Source organism: Ambystoma mexicanum, chromosome 13 (genome assembly GCF_040938575.1).
Source record: "Ambystoma mexicanum isolate Mex_15411 chromosome 13, UKY_AmexF1_1, whole genome shotgun sequence".
In the NCBI taxonomy this organism is placed as follows: domain Eukaryota; kingdom Metazoa; phylum Chordata; class Amphibia; order Caudata; family Ambystomatidae; genus Ambystoma; species Ambystoma mexicanum.
Window position 1 is genome coordinate 731,348,350 of NC_090938.1, and position 19,915 is coordinate 731,368,264.

At 43.8% G+C, this 19,915-nt stretch overlaps 1 protein-coding gene across 16 annotated transcripts in view; it reads right to left on the reverse strand.

Annotated features, from left to right (window-relative positions):
* Positions 1-19,915, reverse strand: part of TNXB (tenascin XB) — a 687,232-nt gene that overhangs the window by 342,633 nt on the left and 324,684 nt on the right. For all 16 annotated transcript variants that reach the window (XM_069634959.1, XM_069634963.1, XM_069634962.1 and 13 more), the window contains exon 3: positions 5,613-7,391. In XM_069634959.1, coding sequence (XP_069491060.1) covers positions 5,613-7,391 — 1,779 coding nt within the window. The remainder of the gene's footprint in view (positions 1-5,612; positions 7,392-19,915) is intronic.

Consider the following 19,915-nt stretch of genomic DNA (forward strand, 5'->3'; position numbering starts at 1 on the left):
TGGACAAAGATGTGGAAGAGCAGGTGTTGTCATGTACAGAGTGTGTAGAAGGCGATAAAGGGCTTGTTGTACAAAAGGTTCCGATGGTAGTGTGGGGTGTTCCTAGAGTTCCTTGGGGTGAAGTAGCTTTGGATCTCCTGGGCCCGTTTAACATTAGTGGGTCTAGAGACACATATTTATTGGTTGTGATGGATTTGTTGTCGAAATGGCCTGAGGTGTGTGTTTTGAAATATATTTATAGTAGCAGTATTATTAGATTTCAGGAACATTTATTTTGGAAAGAGGGTTTTCCCACAAGATGCTTGTCGGATAACGGTTCCCAATTGGTCTCAAAGGAACTCAGAGAATTGTTGGGTAAATATGGAGTTGAGCAAGTCACCACAGCGCTTTATCACCCTCAAGATAATGGTTGGGTGGAAAGCTTCAATAGGACGTTGATGGAGGTAATAAGGATAGCTGTTGCCACTGGGGGTGATTGGACCCGTTCTGTAATGGAAAGGATGGAATGGAAAGCCATGAAATTCTGGATTCAGGGATTAATGCCATTTCACTAATTATCAGGCATTACGCCCTTCTAATGGACAATTTGGCTTTTAGGACTTGCGAGTCTCTTTGTAGACATTAAACCGGCTTCTTCGGATCGATCCGACACCAACTATCAGTCTCATATTGAAGTGCCTTGTTTGGACAACAACATATCGATATAGTTCTCTGAGGTAGAACAGCATGCGGTATCCTAACTTATAGGATTGGAATATATATTACTTTTTTGAGGACTGTCAATTGGGTTGAAACACGTGTCGGCTGATCTAAGGACAATAAAACCAATTTGAATAAGATTAGTTGAGAATCCTGAAGTGTCATTTGACATTATCCTATCACTTTATTGGACTTGAAATTACTTAATGGTAGAGTGCAGGTCACCCTCCCAAAACACCCCTTTAATCTTGTCTAACTATTCTAAACTCTGTGGGAATTTTGTGGGAACTAGGGCAACCTGCTGCCACCTCTAAAACAAACTTTCTACACATTACATGTTGAAAGTGGAGAATAGTGCACAACCATTAGATCGTTCCCACAACTTTTTCCTGACGTTCCAACATAGGTTGGCCCTGCACAGTGTCACTGGGATTTTTCCTTTTGAAGTTTTGAGAGGAAGGAGGCCGAATTCCCATTTGTGTCCCGGGTGGATGGGAAGATCCAGAATGGTGGATGTTGCTGTTGGAGGTATGAGAGAGAAGGTGAGAAAGAGTAGTGTCAGAGCTAAGCAACATTATGATGATAAACATTGTTGTAGAGACTTTCGTGTGAGAGAAGGTCATTGGGTTAAGGTGAAATTACCCATCAAGGTGCGCAAGGGAGCTTCAATGTACTCCGAGGCCAAGGAGGTTGTGAAAGATTTGGGGTCTTCCATTTTGGTCAAGGGGTGTGGTGTGTGGAATACGGAAAGAGTGGCTGTGCTTAAGTCGGGGGTGTTACAGTGATCCCTCTACAGCTGTGTTGTGTTCTGTGTGAAATCAAGAAGGAAGGAAGGTGTTGGGAGTGTGTATCGTTATAGGATTTTGTTTCAAGTAGTGCAGGCAAGCTTGGCCTGGAATGTTCACATGTTACTTAGCAACTGTTGTCATGTGTGTTTGGAAGCATAGCTGAGAGCTTCCAGAATGCTAGCCAAGGTTGGTTCCAACGAGCAGTTTGTTGGAGGTGTTCCATGGCTGGGGGTTGTCAGCTGCACTACTTAAATAAAGAACCCAGTGTTTTATACTCAAGCTTGCTGGAGTATCATTCATAACAGTGTTCAGTCCCACCAACTTCCAGAAGCAAAGTAAACAAACTAGGCTAAGTGACAGGTGCAAAGTGAAGCCTTTCAAAACGTTCCTACAAGTTCTAACTAAAGACAAAGGGGTAATCAAATGGTTCCCACCTCAAGGAGGATTTCTTTGCTCCTCCCAGTGTCAGATTGGCGGTCCTCCAGCTCTTAGCACAGGGGGAGATTTCCTCCATCTGCGGACCCACACCTTTTGTGCAGCCAGATGATTTTGGGTTTCTCCTACTCGCGGCCTCCTAGGTGTTTTCATTGGGTCACTCTCCTTAAGGGCCATCAACAACTGCTTACAAGGCTTGGCCACGGGGTTGGCGCTTCTGAGTGGGTCTGATGTGCCCTGGTGGGTTTGGCCAAGAAGTGTGTTCCTGCTCTTACCATGTGCTTCCTTTCCTTTCTGGTTCTCCCTGGGCCTCTTTCCCATCCTGCCTACTCATGGGCAATCCTTGCTATCCTCTGAGGTAGATGTGCTGTCTCATACCCCCACACACTACTGTACTCTCCCCTGGACAAGCGTGGCCCCCTGCGACCACCCTGTCCTCCTTCCCTGAGTAAGTGGTCCCTCATTCTCGCCCTGGCCTTAGATGCTCCGCCTCTATCGCCTATTTAGCTCTTTAGTCCCTGTTCTTTCCTGGTGATAACCCTTTCCTTCCTCCTGCCAATAACACTGTCTCTGAAGTAATTTCTCCTTCCCACTGTAATCCTGCCATGTCTCTAAGTCTTTTCAACTCAGTCTCCTCATCCGTCCTCTCTACGCTGCTTTCAATCCACCTTTCTTCCTTTTGCTGGATAGCAATTTCTTTTCTCTCTTTAAAAATTGCTCTTGCCTTCCTCTCTTCTTCCAATACAAAACGCTCCTCCCCTACCTCCCCCAAATAAGCTTCTCTCCTGCAAAATATTCCTCTCCTCTTCCTTGCACTTTCTATCTCTCACAAAACATGACCTCCCTCTTGTTCAACCTAACTGTGACCCCCTCCTTTAACACCACAAGCTCCTTTCCTAGGCAAATCTCTTCCCCCTCTATACTCCACACTTCTGCCGTACCATGAACCAGTCCCTCCTCCATACAGGACTCCGCTGGCGCCCTGTAATGGCAGATGGGGTGGTGTGATGGGCTGAACAAGACTGGTGAATTCCCATTTGAATTCCGCATGAAACAGGTAGCAGGGAATTATGTATAGAGATCTTGAGCACACCAATATGGGAACATCGGTTCCCGCAATCTTGATGAGGTCTGGGCGTTGGGGTGGTCCTTCTTGCTCTTCTTGATTCTGGACCCATGGGTATGTCATTGTGTAGTTTCTCCCTGAGCTCTTCGACCTCCGAATTGCTTGTATCATGAAGTAGCACGGATGTGTTGCTCCTAAGTGGGCCTCTTCTGGTCTGTTGAAGACCTGTTCCAAGTGGTTGTTCTGCCTGCAGGTAGCCTCATGCTGGGCAGTTGCATGCAGATGAATTTCTGTCACAGCGGCAGCAAGTTTTCCAGATGTTGACTATAGGTCTAGTCTCGGTTGGTTTTCATCAGTGGTGTCTTGGTGATGGCACATATTGAGTTTCTGCGTTCTATCCTTCTTATGTTCTCCTTCACAATGGCACAATGGCCATGGATTGCTCTATATTTTATTGCTAGAGATAAAGCATTGTAGAGGCCTGTCTCTGATTTGGTCGCAATTGGTGTAGACCATAATTGGGTATCTCGTGGCTTCCTAAGGGAACATGCCAAAGTTACAAGTGGCAGCAATTTTGTGCAGTGCAGCTACATATTCTTCACATTGACTGTGGGAAGGTAGCACTTGTCTAATTTGACAAAGGTGTTCTGGAAAGTGTTGGGTTCTTCACGTTGTGTGACCTAACAGCTGGTAAGTGACTGCAGCGTTCTTGGGCCTCCAACCCTAAGCAGTGCATGAGATCTGCAGTCTCTGGATCGGGGGTTTATCAGTCCGGTCCTTGATAGCGCAGAGTCCCTCTTTGTGTGCGTACGAGTGGTGGACCCGCGTCACAGTGGGAAGTGACAAAAAAACGATATTTGCCCTTACGTTCTTCTTAGATAACATGCAAACAATGCTAATGAACTAAAGTACATGATGTGAGAGACACATTAATTGCTCAAGAACATGATGAAAGAATAGTAATAATCACACATACATTGGATTTAAATGTATTTTTAAAAAGTTTGTAACAAACTCGTTTAAATACAAAAAAACAAGAATACCCTAATCCCTTTGTTATTCTACAGAATACGAATTTCCATCATCCAGTACATTTTAAGGATCTTGTCACCTCAGAGATCTGCGGCCTTGCAGCGTGCTGCTCTGGGACATCATGCTCTATATCGTTTCAGGTCCTTAAGAGCATTCACGCTTTAATATGAGTCTATTTAAACGGTCAACATCATTAGTGTTACAATTAGTTAATTGCATAAACGATACCCGTGTGGTGTGCACACCCAACTATTAAACCATAGGTAGATCATTTAAACAACAGGCCATGCCCCTTTGTTTTCTGTGACGGATTCTGCCATGGAGGCTGGAGATTACAGGATTATTTTAAGTTTTCAGTTTTGGTTTTATCCTCCTGTAGGGATGTGGGGGATTTTACAAGGAAGTGGAGAAACAGAAAGCAGACTTGGAAGGCCCCTTGAAGGGATGAGAAGCCTCTATAGAGAACGGGCGTAGGAGGAATAACCTGGTGATGCCAAGCAAGGAAACTGTGTGGTCCCTTAGGATGCTTCATTTTGCATCGTCTTAGTTTGGCCTAGCACATCAAGTCAGTATGAGGAAAGCAGAGATTGCTAGCCACAGGAAAGGTCGATAAAGCGAAATATGTGTGGGGGCGGAGAGCTGGGCAGTGGGGGCGACTTCCATGTGGAAGGCATCATTACTCTTCCATTCACCCCCTTGCTCTACAACTGGAAAGTAAGGATCTTTATTTGGCAGCCACCCAGTAATTGGTTTGACTTCAATTTCTCCCACGGTTGTGAATTTCTGCAAGTTTTATGTGCATAAAGAAGTGAGAGAGTGGGAGAAAAAAAAGAGAGCTTCAAAAGGAGAGAATGAAAACAATTGGAGAGGTGAGAAAGGGGTAGACTGGACTTGTCAGCAGCATCGAGGCTGCAGGGATCTGTATGATATGATATATTTTATTTGTATCGCGTTCATACACAAGTGTTTCAGAGGGCGATCAGGCAAGGGAAGGGAACAAGTGAGGACAAAACAACAATCTTATTAGGCCCACTGACACTGAGAACGCGCAAGTCCAGTGGAGAGGGAAGGGCGAAAGTGCAAGGGAGGGGGGAGAAGTGCTAAGTGCTGAACAAGAGATAAAAACACAACTGGTAGTGCAGCCAGCAAGGTGGCAAGTGCAAGGTTTAAAGCGCAGACAAGTGGTGTCTGATAAGTGCAGGTAAGTAGGGTTACAGATACAGACCCAAGTGCAAGGATTGCCAGGAGGTAGTGCCGATGTGTGGCTGGGTGGGGACCTGGGCCCGAAATCAGAGGGTAACCAGGTGCACGGTAGCGAAGCAGACAGATCAGCAGGGGAGAGGTACATATAACCTTGGGGCTACTGGTTCAAATCATGGTAGAGTCAGCTCAGCCTTTACATGGTCCAACATGCCTACATTTGAATTGGACAACAAGACTATGTTTTATTTAAGCACCAATAGACAATTCATTCTGTGATATGGGCTATAGAGACAACATTTTGATTAACTAGAACCAAGAATGTAAGAAAATCACCCCACCTCCCTCACAGTGTGATATATTAAAAATCCCCATAAAAGAATGATCATTACCTGTGGAGCAGTCGTCACCTGTGAATCCATCATGGCACACACACTTGCCATCCTCGCATCTGCCGTGCTGGCTGCAGGCCTTGGGGCACATCCTTTCACTGCAGTCAAGCCCTGTGAACCCAGCTTGGCACTGGCACCGCCCGTTCACGCAGAGCCCGCGGCCTTGGCACTGACCCGGGCAGGTCTCCTCTCCACAGTCTGGTCCAGTGTACCCACGCCGGCAGACACATGTGCCCTTCTGGCAGCGCCCCCGGTTGTTGCAGTTGTTGAGGCAGACCTTAAGTCCACAGATGGGTCCAACGTAGCCCTCCTCACAGACACACTTGCCGTTCTCACAGCGTCCCCTGTTATTGCAATTGTTTGGGCAGGTTCTAGTTCTGCAATTGATGCCTCCATATCCAGCCTGGCAGACGCACTGGCCGTCCACGCACTGGCCGTGGGAGTTGCAGTTGTCAAGGCATGTTTTGGCCCCACAGTTGGGCCCAGTGAAGCCTTCATGACAGACACATTTGCCATCTTCACATAGTCCTTGGTTCTTACAATTATCAGGACATGTTCGTGTCCCACAATTGGGCCCGGTGAAGCCTTCCTCACAGACGCATTTGCCATCTTCACATAGTCCTTTGTTCCTACAGTTTTCGGGACATGTCTTAGTGCCACAGTTGGGCCCGGTGAAGCCTTCCTCACAGACACATTTTCCATCTTCACATCGACCTTTGTTTCTGCAATTGTCAGGACATGTCTTGGTTCCACAATTGTAGCCAGTGAAGCCTTCCTCACAGACACACCGACCATCCTCGCAGCGCCCTCTGTTCTTGCAGTTGTCAGGGCATGTTTTAGTTCCACAGTTCGGCCCTGTGAAGCCATCGCCACAAACACATCTTCCATTCTCACACTGGCCCCTGCCCAGACAGTTCTCCGGGCAGGTCCTGATGCCACAGTTGGGCCCGGTGTACCCCTCTGAGCAGGCACACCTACCATCCTCACAAGTTCCTCTCCCGCTGCAGTTGTCCGGGCAGGTTCTCGAGCCACAGCTGGGTCCGGAATAGCCCGGGTTGCACACACACTTGCCGTTGATGCACTGACCATGGTTCTGGCAGTTTTCTGGGCAGGACCTGGCTCCACAAGCTGGGCCAGTGAAGCCAGGATTGCAGACGCACTTGCCATTAATGCACTGTCCTCGGTTCTTGCAATTCTCTGGGCACGACCGAGAGCCGCAGTCTGTCCCAGCGTAGCCAGGATTACAGATGCATTTTCCCTCTATGCACGTTCCTCTGTTGCTGCAGTTTTCGGGGCAAGACCGCATGCTACAATCAGGCCCGGCAAAGCCAGCATCACAGTGGCAGGTTCCATCAATGCATTTACCCTGGTCTTTGCAGTTTTCAGGACAGGCTCTGGCCCCGCAGTCAGGGCCAGTGAAGCCAGGATCGCAGATGCAGGTGTCCTTCACACACTTTCCATGACCCTGGCAATTACCAGGGCAAGAAGGCTCTCCGCAAGTTGGCCCTCTGTAACCTGGAAAGCAGACACACTTCCCCTCCACACAGCGCCCCTGGTCATTGCAGTCATCTGGGCAAGCGGTTAGCTCGCAGCTCTCGCCGGTGAATCCCTTTCGGCATATGCACTCACCATCCACGCACCGGCCATGCCCACTGCAGTTGTCGGGACAGGATGATTCTGCACAGGTGGGACCACTCCAGCCCTTCTCACAGACACAGTGGCATTTGCTGAAGTCAAATGTGCCATGACGGCTGCAGAGTCCCTGGATGTCAGTCTGGCCTGTACGAGGAGTAGGACAATGGAAGAGAAAGAGAAAACATTTATGTAATGGGACCAGAAACACATGCACGTTAAACACACAAAGGAAAGCAATACTTTTTCAAGCTAGTTTCATGGCAAGTGATCTGCATAGCCTAGGTAACAGACACCTGAGGGCAAATCGCCTTTGACAGTAGCTGATGACTTGACTGCTAGTATGAGCCATTCCAAAAATTAAATGACCACACACTGTGCACTTAATATATGGGGCGCTTGAGCCTATGGCAGCTTTTGTCGATAGGAGTGGTATTATGGTGGGACTGCTCCGGTGGCATGCAGGTAACACAAGGCGAAAACCACTTCCCAGGCTTCCAAATCCAACCCTCACCCGATGGCTCTGAGACACAGCCCATACCAGATGGCACATCCCCAGTAGAACCATATTGGCAAAGCTACTCAAGATGGCTGCCTGCCGCCACTTCAACCTGATACACTTTACACCAATAGGACTGTCAACGGTTACCCTGTCTGTTAGAGCATGTTTTCCAATCCAAGATTGATCTTTGACTCAGAAATGACCTACACGCCCTACCCCACAATACAAAGCATCACAGAAGACGCACTCCACCAACTGCAAATGCTAAGAAAAAATATACTGTTCTTAGAATTTTTAGTTTCAGTTGAAGTAATAAGAGCAATATTCCTATTCAAGTTGAACTATTGCAACACGCTGGGTAAGTAGGCTCTCCTAAAGAATCCCCAAAAGCACTCTAATTAGTCAAAAAACATATCGGCAAGACTGATTTCAAGACTGAAAACATAGGTGATATCTCAACTGGGTGGACAACCCTCCTCTGGCTCTCGATTACAGCATGAGTGCAATTCAAGGGGCTTTGCCTCACTGGATTCCAGAATACCTGGCGAAGAAATTCTAACACTACCGTCCCCCAAGACTCCTCAGATCAAAAAAACACTGGACACTTTCGGTCACCAATAGTCAGCAAAGTCTGAAACGTTGAAAAAGATGGTGGATTCAGGGTCCTAAACTTTGGAACAGCCTACCAAAAAACCTCAGCCTCACAGAGAACCACATGCATCTCAAGAAGACCTGATACGTCTACTTTTCTGAGGGCCTTCCCCAATGAACAGTTGGAGTTTTGACCCAGATAAACACACCTGAAGCCGTAGCATGATCTAGTGTGCACAGGACTTCAGTTCAGCCCTACAAGACGAACCAGAGTGACTATACCCCCAATTCCAGCTTGCTCTTTTGTTCATATTCCTTCTGGCACTAGGGTTCAAGGAGTTCTGTCTTGGGCTTCATGGATTGTGGCCTTGAGCCCACCTAGAAGTCTGGGCCCCTTCTGAAGTGTCTGCCTATTACCACTCTGTTTGCAATTCAGTCCTCCAGGAAGGTGGCCATCCTTCCTGCTTTGGATGCTTTGTACCATATCTTCTAACCCTGCTGCTTCCTTTTTCTGCCTCCATTTCCCCTATTCCCGTTAATGCTCTCAAGCAGCTCCCAACTTCCTGATTGCATGTGGTACTTTAAAATAAATAAATACATAAGATTGCCACCATGGGGAAACCAGCTGCTTGTAATCAGAAACGCAAATTTCCCAAGCAGCCATCAGTTGTGTACCAGAGAGGGTCAAACTCTCCTTTCTGTCATTCTCAGAAATTGCTGGCGCAGCACCCCTCACAAGAACAACAGACCAGCACCTGCTGAGCATCGAGACGCTGGATGAATAGCAAGTTCTACAAAGTACTGGATCGGGATGTAAATCCACTGATCAAAAAACTGGCTGCCATTACTGCAAAACCCTTTGCCCACTACACAAGGCCCATCAAAGCATTGACACAGTAAAAGCAACTCGACCGGGACAAAGTAATATAGATCAAGAAGTAAAACAAACTGTGACTACAAAGCCAACCAGAAAACTTCGAGTAGTGATGCTCATATCTCGCTATCCAAAGTCATCACTGTCAGATTAAATCTGCCAGCGAGGGAAGAACGCTCTCTCTCCCTAATTGTCGTCTGAAACTTCTGCAGACCAGTGTTTCTTCCTGGATCCTACATGCCCAGGCCCATCAGGTTTTTGGATTCTCGGTATGCCATCCAGGACGCCAAGCTTACCCTGACACTAGTGAACACTTCTCAACAGGGTTCTCTCCAACCATCTCCTCGTGCTCATGAACAATTGGTTTCCAGCTGCAACCAAGCACACGCTGCATTATTATTCAGCCGTCGGTGCTCTTTAGCTTCACTCTGTTTGTCAGCTTGATTTGGGAGGGTCGAAGATATTTTTCGTTGGCATTTTAGTCACCTCGCCTTACTGGTTTTAGCAGAGTAGTTATGGTGCCCTTTGACAGATCAGGGCTTCACCGCCTTTTTGATGTTTAGGGCAGTGGTACCATGTCTACGTCAACATACGCATGATCACACCTAGAGGAAACCACAGCTTTATAAGGAAAATTATGATGAAAGGGAAGCTGTCGGCCCTGCCTGTCACCTAGAAGATCATGACTATGTGCATGAGTCGTGTCCACATAGCACCTTAGCCCTAAGTTTTAGAAGTGTTATTGGAAGATCACTGGATATGACTATTGGCCTTCAAGGCATCAAGCTAGTTAATTTACATCAGGACGGAAATGGGGGCCTGATTACAATGTAGATTTGTGGGCCACTCTGTCTCCCTGGTATGACCTCATCCATCTGGCAGGACTCGACACAGCTGTTTGGTGCCACTGAATGGACCAGAGATGGTCACTACAAGGGGCAGACACCATCCCTGAGAGAGTCCTGCCTCTTCTACTCCTGGGGCCCTGATACACGGCAGGAGAACATCCTCCAGTATACATGCGCCACCCCTGCTCCGCCGGTTTCAACGACTCCATCCTGGCAAACCCAGAGCTTGGAGCCTTCAGAGGGGGCATGATGTCATCATTTTCCACTCCAGGTCACTTTGGCACTGCTGGAAGCACTGTTCTCGCTTCATGGGCATCATTTTTACTACCAATATGGCCGCCGCTTGCACTTCCAGGCAGTACGGTGCACAGTCTATCGTTTTTGCTTACTGCATTCATATGTGCCAAGCCTGCCGTTGAGCCCCGCGACTCAACGCTCAGCATTTCATTGCCTTTCTCAGCGCTCCTCCAGTCTTCCTTTCCCTTTTTTCCTTGCTCTTCATTATTTTTCCTTCCTCAGTTCTGCTCCACACAGCCTTTTCTCAGCTGTTCATCGCTTACCTAGCGTTGCACTCTGGTTCCCCTGTTGCTCTCTCACGTTCTCCATCTCTCTTGCTGCTCTTGCTGCTTCATTTACTCGCCTGATTCCTGGATCACTTCTGCATCTTCCGTACTATCCACGGACCTCCTGCAGGTTTCTTCCTGGCCTTTTGTGTTGTCTCCCCGCAGTCAGTCTGCTTGGTTGTTTACTTACCGAGCAGGCTGGCATCAGGGGAGGCTCGCCCCTTTCTTCACAAAACTCGAACTAAAAAGAAAGCCCTAAGGTGAAGGCTGCTAAGAAGACCACGCAAGTGATCCAAGAATCTACACCAGAGACCACAAATCCTGTCGCTTAAGCCAGCCCAAATGTGAAGGGGTATATCTCGGGGAGTCCTTGGCCCTTCCTAATTCTGCTGAGATGTTGGTATGTTGCTTACAGGCCCGCTGGAGGATTTTCGCCTTGAAGCCATGCTGCTGCAATTTTAGTGCAAAGTCTGGCAATACTGATGGTATCTTCCGAACAACTGCAGCCCTTTACCTGCAGGACACTTTACTACAATTTACCACAATATTTTGCGCTAGGGAGCAGCGGGTCAGGGGGTATAGAAATATGTACTGTGAAGAGAAAATAGAAGGGTAGGGAGAACAGGGCATATAAATAACCCCACCATATAAATATAAATCCCCCATATAAATTACTGTGGTAAAATGCAGTGAATTGTCCAGCGTCATAGAGCCAGACTGGATGGGCCCTGTGTCCTTACCGTTAGAACCAGCTTTCCTTTTTGACTACTGGGCGTTCTTCCTGTGCTGTCCTTATCCCCCCTTTGCCCTCCTCTATGGCTGGACTGGGCATCCTTTGCTGGAATTTGTTCTCTGCTGTTTTACTGCTGTCTTCCCGAATGGCCTCTTGGTTGTGTGCTTTGGGTAAGGAAGCTGTCGTTGTACATAAGGATGGTAGCACTACTCTAGCCCATCTCTGCTATGTGTCATGCTGAGTCACCTCCACCATTTCGTTTGTGGGGCTGTTTTCTGCTGACTGGTTCCCCTCTTTACCCATTGAGCTATTTGGAACTACTTGGTCATGTTCTTCTTTCTTCCTCAAGCTTTCTTTAACATTGTTTTCACTCCTGGATGGCGAGTTCCACTCCTGAGAAAGCTGACTTTCTTATTTTGGGTCGTCTGGATCGTCTTTGGTTTGAGTCTCTGGTTGACCTGCTCCTGTAACTGGACCCTGCAAAGAAAGACTTTAACTCACTGGGTTGTTTCATTGTTTCTGAGCTGTGCTTTCTACAACTGCCACCGCAAATACTTATTTCTGGGACCTTAGTTGTTGGTTTATTGTGATTCGTGGCCATGGGTTTCTGCAGGTCCCCTTCTATTGAGTTTTGCTGCAGACTTACATTGGCACAAATCCTGCTGTGCTCCCTTTCTTCCTGGACTGGAACTCTTTGTGAGGATCTCTTTTGGTGTCCCTGGGTTAGGTTGCTGCCCTGTTTGCACCTCTGAAGTTTATCTCAGACCTACCTATCCTTTCTCCATAACGGTTTCTGTGCCTACAGACTTTGCCCCATTATATACTAAGGGGACCGTTTCCTGTATTGGAAAACTCTGTTTGGATTGCTTTTAAAGGGTACCTGCGCACAGGCATTTGGCCTGTGTTCCCTTAATGTCCCTGTAGTTTCCTACAAAATACTGGCATTTTAGCATGTACACCTGATTTTGGGATTAAACTTCCCTTCTGTTGCAGATTGTATAACTGTTAGTATTTTCTAGGAGTGTAATAAGACTGTATGGGCCTCGTACTATGAGTCTAATCTAAATCTAACCTATTGTCTAGGAGTGTAATAAAACCTTATGGGTCTTGTACTATGAGTCTAATCTACATCTATCCTATTGCCTACAAGTGTAATAAGAGCTTATGGGTCTCGTACTGTGAGTCTAATCTAAATCTAGCCTGTTGCCTACAAGTGTAATAAGAGATTATGGGTCTCATAATATGAGTCTAATCTAAATCTAAACTATTGTCTATGATTATAATAAGACCTTATGGGTCTCTTACTATGAGTCTAGATCCTATTGTCTAGGAGTGTGTTAAGGCCTTATGGGTCTCATACTATGAGTCTAATCTAGATCCAGCCTATTTTTAGGAGTGTAATAAGACTTTATGGTTCTCATAATATAGATTACTAAATCCAGCCTAGTTTTAGGAGTGTAATAAGACCTTATGGGTCTCATACTATGATTCTGATCTAAATCTAACCTATTGTCTAGGAGTGTAATAACACCTTATGGGTCTAGTACTATGATTTTAATCTAAATCTAGCCTATTGCCTACAAGTGTAAAAAGAGAGTATGGGTCTCGTATTATGAGTCTAATCTAAATCTAACCTGTTGCCTACAAGTTTCATAAGACCTTATGGGTCTCATACTATTGAGTCTAATCTAAATCTGTCCTATTTTCTACAAGTGTAATAAGACCTTATGTGTCTCATACTATGAGTCTAATCTCATTCCATCCTTTTTGTAGGAGTGTAATAAGACCTTATGGGTCTCATACTATGAGTATAATCTAAATCCAGCCTATTTTTAGGAGTTTAATAAGACTTTATGCGTCTTGTACTATGATTCTAATCTAAATCTAGCCTATTGCCTACAAGTGTAATAAGACCTTATGGGTCTCGCACTATGAGTCTAATCTACATCTATCCTATTGCCTACAAGTGTAATAAGAGATTATGGGTCTTGTACTATGAGTCTAATATAAATCTAACCTATCGCCTACAAGTGTAATAAGACCTTATGTGTCCTGTAATATGAGTCTAATCTAAATCTAACCTATTGTCAATAAGTGTAATAAGACCTTATGGGTCTCGTACTATGAGTCTAATCTGAATCTATCCTATTGCCTAGGAGTGCAATAAGACCTTATAGGTCTCGGACTGTCAGTCTAAATTTAACCTATTGCCTACAAGTTTAATAAGAGATTATGGGTCGCCTACTATGAGTCTAATCTAACCTATTGTCTATAAGTGTAATAAGACCATATGGGTCTCGTACTATGAGTCCAATCTAAATTTAACCTATTGCCTACAAGTGTGATAAGACTTTATGGGTCTCGTACTATGAGTCTAATCTAAATCTATCCTATTGTCTACAAGTGTAATAAGGTTTTATGTGTCTCATACTTTGATTCTAATCTAAATCTAACCTATTCTCTAGGAGTGTAATAAGGATTTATGGGTCTCATACTATGAGTCTAATCTAAATTCAGCCTATTTTTAGGTGTGTAATAAGACCTTATGGGTCTCATACTATGATTCTAATCAAAATCTAACCTATTGTCTAAGAGTGTAATCAAACCTTATGGGTCTTGTACTATGAGTCTAATCAAAATCTAGCCTATTGCCTACAAGTGTAAAAAGTCCATATGGGTCTTGTACTATGAGTCTAATCTAAATGTAACCTATTGCCTACAAGTGTAATAAGACTTTATGGGTCTCGTACTATGTGTCTGATCTAAAATCTATCCTATTGTCTAGGAGTGTAATAAAACCCTATGGGTCTAGTTCTATGAGTCTAATCTAAATCTAACCTATTGTCTAGGAGTGCAATAAGGCCTTATGGGTCTCATACTATGAGTCAAATCTAAATCCAGGCTATTTTTAGGAGTGTAATAAGACCTTATTGGTCTCATACTATGATTCTGATCTAAATCCCCTCCGGACATTTGGCAGCACGCGATCGAACACGAGACCACTGGCTTTAGGGATCTAACCCGATATTTGAAGAGCGGATACTTTCTGCTAAACCTAATAGAGAAATCAAGCCCTGATTTGAAGAAGGTCTCAAAGGGAACCAAAACACGTGTCATCTGAAAGGGCACTTTTTGGAAAACCTACATATTAAACCATGTTTTGAAAAACTGGGCGCAGTCTCACCCTGGGTCTCCTTTTTCACTTACGTTTATATGTGGTCCTCTCTTGGCTAAACCACAAACCCAGTGAGACGCGACCTGTGGCAAACTCTTTGAAACCAAGCGAAATTAAATATTACTGGAATTAACATGTCGCCATGTTAGACCAGACCGAAATAGCCAAGAACTTGTGAAACTCTGATCTAAATCTAACCTATTGTCTAGGAGTGTAATAACACCTTATGGGTCTAGTACTATGGTTTTAATCTAAATCTAGCCTATTGCCCACAAGTGTAATAAGACCTTGTGGGTCTCGTACTATGAGTCTAATCTAAATCAAACCTATCGCCTACAAGTGTAATAAGAGATTATGGGTCTCGTACTATGAGTCTAATCTAAATCTAACCTATTGCCTACAAGTTTGATAAGACCTTATGTGTCTCATACTATGAGTCTAATCTAAATCCAGCGTATTTTTAGGAGTGTAATAAGACCTTATGGGTCTCATACTATGAGTATAGTCTAAATCCAGCCTATTTTTAGGAGTTTAATAAAACCTTATGCGTCTCGTACTATGATTCTAATCTAAATCTAGCCTATTGCCTACAAGTGTAATAAGACCTTATGGGTCTCGTACTATGAGTCTAATCTAAATCCAGCCTATTTTTAGGAGTTTAATAAGACCTTATGCGTCTCATACTATGATTCTAATCTAAATCTAGCCTATTGCCTACAAGTGTAATAAGACCTTATGGGTCTCGTGCTATGAGTCTAATCTATATCTAACCTATTACCTACAAGTTTAATAAGATAGTATGGGTCTTGTACTATGAGTCTAATATAAATCCAACCTATTGCCTACAAGTGTAATAAGACCTTATTTGTCTCGTACTATGAGTCTAATCTAAATCTAACCTATTGCCTACAAGTGTAATAAGAGATTATGGGTCGCCTACTATGAGTCTAATCTAACCTATTGTCTATAAGTGTAATAAGACCATATGGGTCTCCTACTATGAGTCCAATCTAAATCTAACCTATTGCCTACAAGTGTAATAAGACTTTATGGGTCTCGTACTATGAGTCTAATCCAAATCTATCCTATTGTCTACAAGAGTAATAAGGTTTTATGTGTCTCATACTTTGAGTCTAATCTAAATGTAACCTATTCTCTAGGAGTGTCATAAGGATTTATGGGTCTCATACTATGAGTCTAATCTAAATTCAGCCTATTTTTAGTAGTGTAATAAGACCTTATGGGTCTGATACTATGAGTATAATCTAAATCCAGTCTAATTTTAGGAGGGTAATAAGACTTTATGGGTCTTGTACTATGATTCTAATCAAAATCTAACCTATTATAAGACCATATGGGTCTCGTACTATGAGTCTAATCTAAATCAAACCTATCGCCTACAAGTGTAATAAGAGATTATGGGTCTCGTACTATGAGTCTAATCTAAATCTAACCTATTGCCTACAAGTTTGATAAGACCTTATGTGTCTCATACTATGAGTCTAATCTAAATCCAGCCTATTTTTAGGAGTGTAATAAGACTTTATGGGTCTCATACTATGAGTATAGTCTAAAGCCAGCCTATTTTTAGGAGTTTAATAAGACCTTATGCGTCTCGTACTATGATTCTAATCTAAATCTAGCCTATTGCCTACAAGTGTAATAAGACCTTATGGGTCTCGTACTATGAGTCTAATCTAAATCCAGCCTATTTTTAGGAGTTTAATAAGACCTTATGCGTCTCATACTATGATTCTAATCTAAATCTAGCCTATTGCCTACAAGTGTAATAAGACCTTATGGGTCTCGTGCTATGAGTCTAATCTATATCTAACCTATTACCTACAAGTTTAATAAGATAGTATGGGTCTTGTACTATGAGTCTAATCTAAATCTAACCTATTGCCTACAAGTGTAATATGAGATTATGGGTCGCCTACTATGAGTCTAATCTAACCTATTGTCTATAAGTGTAATAAGACCATATGGGTCTCCTACTATGAGTCCAATCTAAATCTAACCTATTGCCTACAAGTGTAATAAGGTTTTATGTGTCTCATACTTTGATTCTAATCTAAATCTAACCTATTCTCTAGGAGTGTAATAAGGATTTATGGGTCTCATACTATGAGTCTAATCTAAATTCAGCCTATTTTTAGGTGTGTAATAAGACCTTATGGGTCTCATACTATGAGTCTAATCTAAATTCAGCCTATTTTTAGTAGTGTAATAATACCTTATGGGTCTGATACTATGAGTATAATCTAAATCCAGTCTAATTTTAGGAGGGTAATAAGACTTTATGGGTCTTGTACTATGATTCTAATCAAAATCTAACCTATTATAAGACCATATGGGTCTTGTACTATGAGTCTAATCTAAATGTAACCTATTGTCTACAATTGTAATAAGAGATTATGGGTCTCGTATTATGAGTCTAATCTAAATCTAACCTATTGCCTACAAGTGTAATAAGAGATTATGGGTCGCCTACTATGAGTCTAATCTAAACTATTGTCTATAAGTGTAATAAGACCATATGGGTCTCCTACTATGAGTCCAATCTAAATCTAACCTATTGCCTACAAGTGTAATAAGGTTTTATGTGGCTCATACTTGGAGTCTAATCTAAATCTAACCTATTCTCTAGGAGTGTCATAAGGATTTATACAATTGTAATAAGGGATTATGGGTCTCGTACTATGAGTCTAATCAAATCTATTGTCTATGAGTGTAATAAAACCTTATGGGTCTCATAGTATGAGTATAATCTAAATCCAGCCTAATTTTAGGAGGGTAATAAGACCTTATGAGTCTCGTACTATGATTCTAATCAAAATCTAACCTATTGTCTAAGAGTTTAATCAAACCTTATTGGTCTCGTATTATGAGTCTAATCTAAATCTAGCCTATTGCCTACAAGTGTAATAAGACCATATGGGTCTCATACTATGAGTCTAATCTAAATCTAACCTATTGCCTACAAGTGTAATAAGACTTTATGGGTCTCGTACCATGAGTCTAATCCTAATCCAGCCTATTATTAGGAGTGTAATAAAACCTTACGGGTCTCGTTCTATGAGTCTAATCTAAATATAACCTATTGTCTAGGAGTGTAATAAAACCTTATGGTTCTCACACTATGATTCTAATCTAAATCTAGCCTCATAGCTTCTCTAAGGCTCACGTCACCAGAATGTCACCTTGCACTTGCTTCTTCCTGATTTCAACATAAGCTCCCATGATGCTTATCGGACAACTTTTTTCATACAGGTATGATCCTCTTTCAACCCATTGCCTTTTCTGGAATAAGTTTGTATCGTCCCTCCTCTTTCTTCTGTAGCGATTGGTCGTTCATTTTTTTAGTCTTCCTCTTTTCCTATATGGGAAATGTCATGTGGCAGGAAGTGATGTTATATGATGGGTGGCCTCTGTCTTTTTCTTCCTTCTCTGGTCGGCCTGTGAATCTGGTGTTTCGGTGTGTGTTGAAGTTAAAGATTTTGCAGCAGCTCTGGGTATCACTGATTTTCTATACCCACTGAGCACATTGGCTCTGCTTCCTACACATGTGAGAACTGCAAGTTTGTTCACATACGCAAGTCCCTCGCATCAGCCTCTTCTGGCAGCACGTGAGTCACTCCGGCACGTAGGACACTTCGTCACATACCCCGTCCATGGCTTCAACATCTCTAGAATGGAAGTTGTGGTGTTGCTTTACTCGAGGCCTTCCTGTCTTCTTTGAGTTGTTGGTCTGGTCCATCTGAATTATCTTTGATCCGCTGTATTTTTTGTGGTCATTGTTGTCTCCAGGAGACTAGGACAACATCCCATGTTAGTTTTTACAGACAAGTGTCATTCTGTAAGCAACTTATTAAAGAGGACCTTTTCATGTTGTTCATGTCCGCCCTCTGCTGAGAGCTCCCCACCTTGTTACTTTTTGGTAATTGGGCCTCATTCCAAGAATGCCGGTATTGAACTTTTTCCGGCGTCCAGAAAAGGTCAATTACTGGCTCATTACGACTTTGGGAGACCCTGTAATTGCCCTTTTCTGGGTGCCGGTAAAAATGAATCCCCATTCCCATTAGAGTCCCATAGGGCTCAATGGCAATGGGGAGGGTAGTAGCAACGGTACCGTTAGTAACAGTACCGTTGCTACCATCAAGTTCTGCTTGGTGGCTGTAAGGGCACCCAGTATGGTGGTACTGTAACAACGGTGCCGGTAGCGATACCGGCACCATTGTTGCCTTACCGCCATACTCGTAATGAGGCCCATTGTTTCTTCTTGAATCACTTTTTTCATCTCCTTTTCCCTTTTCTACGACTGCTGTCGTCTTATCAAATAGTAGGAAAATGGGTTAGTTGAATGTGCAGTTTCCTGTACCTTGGGCATGACTTCTCCCAGCCCCACTATGGTATCATCTTGTCTTGTGCTTAAAGATTACCTCAGCTGTAGGACAGACGTTGTGGTCACCACTGTGACAAAATGACTACTGATCTGCAAGAGGGAAGGAATGAGTAGTGGTTAAACCACCTTATGAGCCCCACACTACTACTAAACCAGCAGTGACCCCAATCACAAGGGTAAAACAGACAATGCTCGAAGGGTATGCCTCCTTCGCCTTTCGTGATGACATGGGCCGAGGGCAGACAATACTTTTCAGGAGAGGTGTGAGGTGATAGCAGTAGCAACCCTGACAACTTGAGTACAGTAGTTCAAAATAAAAGAATGTCCAATAAAGGTTCTATAAAAATATAGACTTTTAATGATACAATAAAGATAGAAATAAACGAACTAAAACCCCATTCTTGTTATGAAACACAGAAAATACAAGCTGTTGTAGAGTAACACTCTGGATATATCTGAGCTGGGGTGTACAGGCAATAAATTAGCACATTGTGAGTGTTCAAGAAGGTGCCTTATGAGAACAGACAGAAAGGGGATATTTAAAGCCACTATGGTCCCACAAATGGACCCGGGGGACAGGTATTCATCACAGTACCTTATTTCTTGGTCTTGGACCCTGTACTGTATACAGTCCTGCAGTTGAACCTGTGTCGAGACGGGTCAAATTGCATTGATGCAGCAGCGAGTCAGTGTCATGATGATGGGGCTCTGCATGGATTGAGACACTGCTTGAGGCAATGAAGTTTGATGATCAGGTTCAAGTTAGCGGTTGAGATGGGTCGAACCAATGTTTTCCCTGAAACGAGTCGGTGAGTGACATGATTACATCCAGCAGTTCTAGTCGGCAGTAGAGTTGGGTCAAGTCAGGGTCATGTTGGATCGATGCGATGCTCGAAGTGCAGCGAGTTGTCATCTTCCACAGCGGTGAGCCGATGCTGGAGTCAAGGTGGCAGTGATCTTCTCTGGTGTGAGACAGCACT